Below are 4,385 nucleotides of genomic sequence, written 5' to 3' on the forward strand. Positions count from 1 at the left end.
TATATATATATATATATATATGAAAATAATATACATACACACATACACACAGGAATGGTTACCCCAAGAAAGAAAGAGAGAGGAATACTTCAGTGCCTGTCCTCGTGCATACGTTCGACTTTCTGAACTAGTCACTATAGGTACTCAATGATATAGACCTTCAAACTCGGAAGCTGCTCATTGTTACGGGAAACTTCAGCATCAATGGAGATGTAGACAAGCTATACTTTCCACGCAAGTCTGAAGGAGTTTGCAATTCCAGTACCGAAGATACATTTTTAACTTCATAAATAAACAGGAGCAACAGGATACATACCAACCCGTCTGGAAAAAGGTATGGCTGAACTTGGGATCTTGAGGACTGAACACAAATCCCTTAATTCATACGCTACAAATGATCACGATATCTGGAACTATGAAAATTTGCAAGACCTTTTTAAGATGATGGTTAAAACGAGATTCATTCCTTCACAACCTTGCTACCAAGGCGTAGGAGTGGCTGTGTGGTAAGCAGCGTGCTTACGAACCACATGGTTCCGGGTTCAGTCCCACTGCGTGGCACCTTGGGCAAGTGTCTTCTACTATAGCCTCGGGCCGACCAAAGCTTTGTGAGTGGATTTGGTAGACGGAAACTGAAAGAAGCCCGTCGTATATATGTATATATATATATATGTATGTGCATCTGTATGCTTGTGTGTCTGTGTTTGTCCCCCCAACATCGATTGACAACCGATGCTGGTGTGTTTACGTCCCCGTAACTTAGCGGTTCGGTAAAACAGACCGATAGAATAAGTACTAAGCTTACAAAGAATAAGTCCTGGGGTCGATTTGCTCGACTAAAGGCGGTGCTCCAGCATGGCCGCAGTCAAATGACTGAAACAAGTAAAAGAGTATACATACACACACCTACGCAAATACATACATACATACATACATACATACATACATACATACATACATACGTACTTATAGTGAGTGGGTCTGAATGTGTGTTGTATGTTTATGTGTGTCTCTGTCACATACATCGTGACAACCGGTGTTTGGTGCTTTGTTGTGTTCCCGTAAGCTAGCGGTTCGATAAAGAGATCGAGAACATATGTACTCTGACTTAAAACATGTACTGGGTTGATTTCATACCTAAACCCTTAAAGGCAGTGTCCCCACCATGACCGCAGTCGAATAACTGACACAAGTAAGAGTATGTGTGTGTATAATGAGAGAGAGAGAGACAGAGACAGAGAAAGACAGAGAGACAAAAAGACAGAGAGACAAATAGGCTGACAGACAGAGAGATAGACAAATAGACAAACAGATTGACAGAAAGGAGAGAATGAAAGAGAAAGAGGGAGACAGAAAGGCTTGCAGACATGTGTCACCGAACCCGTTTCTGTTTACAATTCGCCAAAGTAATCAATTAGCAGGGAACCGAAGGAGTGAAAGCGCGTGTTGCCACGAAAGTAGATCGAACACCGAACCACGTGGTACGACGCAAATCTCCTAACACACTGTTATAGTTTTATGTACATGAGAAATTATATATATATAAATACACACACACACACACACACACACACACACACACACACACACACACACATATATATATATACATATATACACATTTAAATGTAAATAAACGACCAATTAAAAAGAATACACGTGGAACAAGGCTTCACAAAAACGGTATTAGCTTAATAGAAAGAATAAGTGACAACGTTTCGGACGTTAGTCCTATCTATCTATCTATCTATCTATCTATCTATGTGTATACACGTTGTATAGACATCTACGTGTGTATGTGCGTGTGTGTGTGTGTAAGTGTGTCTGTGTGCGTGAATGTAGCAATATTGTGCGTGTGCGTACATGTGTGCGCGTGTATTAGTATATATATATATGAATGTGTATTTATGAGATACAATTTCAGTGACTTTTTACTAACACCCAATGAAATTCGCCGCCATGAGCTTTGAGCTTTGTTTCTTTTGCTTTGCCTTCCCTCTTATGCCTTTCCCACCACATTTATATACGCAAACCTATAATAAATAAATAAATAAATAAATAAATAAATAAATAAATAAATAAAAGCATGTTAATGTGTGAGGTGGAAAGAGACCAAGAAGCAATGTGTGTAGGTCAGTCAGCATTATAAAGTTAGTCAGCCTGCTACACCAGGCCAATCTGTTGTAAGAGGCGCGACATTTCACTGTACTCACACATGACATACTAAACTGACTGACTTAGCAGCCGGTATAACTGAACGAAGGATATACATACGCATACAGACAGAGAGCGAGGTTAGTTGATAGAAGAAAAACATGGAACGTAACGATTCCACGTGTCCCGTCCGGGACAGTGGAGTTAATAGAGAAATTCCAGATAAAGATATTGACAACATCGGTAAGTTTTTATATAATTGTAATTTCCAACAAATTATCCATTTTTTTTCTTTGGTCATAACTTTGTTCATTCAACTTTTCCTCATTCATTAAAATAAAAGAATGTGCGTAGCGCCTATTATCATCATCTATAACTTCTGTACCTCTCCCTCAGTAAATGCAGACGTGTTATAATATATATATGTGTATATATATATATATATATATATTGGCCTTAATTTGTATGTATGAATTTATGTGCCTTTTGACGTCAGCATGCTGTAGGTTTAATGTTCGCGTGGGTTTCTTTCATCCGAACACGTAAAGCGCTAATGTTTAGAAAGTATATATGAAATTTCTAAATTCAAAATGCCCCCCAACCCCACAAAAAATGAAAAAGAGAGAAAATTAACAATACAGCTGTTAAAATATTAGGTAAATTCTTACCAACTCACCCCCATGCCTTTTTTATTTTAAATCTTTGTGTCAAGAGAGTTGAAACATTCATACAGATGTTAGTTGTTTTTTTTTCCGTTCTTTTTTCTCCCCCCTCCCCATAAAATTACCCTGAAAAATTTTCGATACTAAGTGTAGTTTTTTTTTTTAAACAAAGGCTCTTTTACACGTCGCTGTCGCTTCCAATACGTACATACATATATACATACATACATACAAACGTGTGTGTGTGTGTGTGTGTGTGTGTGTATATATATACACATATATACATATACATATTTATACATTTACGTATACATACACACATACATTCATATGAAAATGGATTGATGGATTAATGTGTATATGTATATATATGTATATATACATACATACATACTATATAACTATATATTTATATAAATATATATGTCTCTCTTTCTCTCTGTCGCTGTGTGTCTGTCTCTGTCTCTCTCTCTCTGTCCACGCACACATATATGAAGTAAATGGATTATCTGCCGGAATCGACGTTGAATAATCTTGTTGTTCTAGCATCGGAACTTTCTACTTATGGTTTTATTGTACAGATGACAGAAATCTCCACTGACACTTGTACTAATCGCATCTGTTTCGAATTAGATCGCACAATTTATTAACTTAATCGTGCTCTTAACGTAATCTTCAGCAATCAGCCCAACCATTCTTCATGCTCTCACGCAGTTTCCAGCTAGCATACTTCACTGACCACGCTCGGATTGGTCTGAGTCCATCGTGGAAGACTCTTGCCCACTACAACATTCCTTCGGTATTGGTATGAAGAGTGTCGGTATGAGACGATGTCATTTCCCCCTCTGTTTTAACCTAACCTCTTTATCTATATCTGTGCGTGCGTGAGTGTCTGTATGTATCGAACCCAAGACTATGAGCTTTGTATTGTGTCACACATGTATTCATTAACATGTGGAGTTGGTGGTATACCTGCTGATCTGTATAGTTTATGGAATATTTTACGCTAAACTTTTCTATAACATGTTCGTTTTCTGTGGACTATATATGATACAAAATAGGATTTTGTTCAATCTTTAGAAAGTTTGATGGAATGAGACAAATGAAAAGAGTGACAGGTTCAATGTCCTGCAATTTCTTCTTTATGTTGTGAATTCAACACACCGAGTTGCTGTTTGCTTCACTCGTAGGAAGATCAAGAAAAATACATTTTGAGTCATACAATTAGTGTCGGTTTTATAGATATATTTGACTTTTCTCAAAATACAAAACTCCATTGTTTTACAACATTAATTATATATGCAAAATTTAATATCCACATACCAATAATAATAAAAACAATGGGTTGACTAGGCACAGGGAAGTACATATATACATACACACATACACATACATACATACACACATACATGCATACACACATACATACATATACGAAGGTTGTATGAAAAGTCTTGAGCCTCAAAAAAACAAAACATGGTACAAGACTTCTGATGAAGGTAGTCTTCAAGGCTCAAAAGACTTGAAGACTGAAAACTTTTCATACACCCCTTATATATATATATATAT

The 4,385-nt window shown here is 36.9% G+C and overlaps 1 protein-coding gene across 1 annotated transcript in view; it reads left to right on the forward strand.

The window, feature by feature from the left end:
* Positions 1-2,096: 2,096 nt before the first annotated feature.
* Positions 2,097-4,385, forward strand: part of LOC106879538 (electroneutral sodium bicarbonate exchanger 1) — a 161,385-nt gene continuing 159,096 nt past the window's right edge. Inside the window, exon 1 of the mRNA XM_052967632.1 lies at positions 2,097-2,397. Coding sequence (XP_052823592.1) covers positions 2,316-2,397 — 82 coding nt within the window. The 5' untranslated portion in view covers positions 2,097-2,315. The remainder of the gene's footprint in view (positions 2,398-4,385) is intronic.

This window comes from Octopus bimaculoides, chromosome 4 (assembly GCF_001194135.2).
Source record: "Octopus bimaculoides isolate UCB-OBI-ISO-001 chromosome 4, ASM119413v2, whole genome shotgun sequence".
NCBI lineage: Eukaryota > Metazoa > Mollusca > Cephalopoda > Octopoda > Octopodidae > Octopus > Octopus bimaculoides.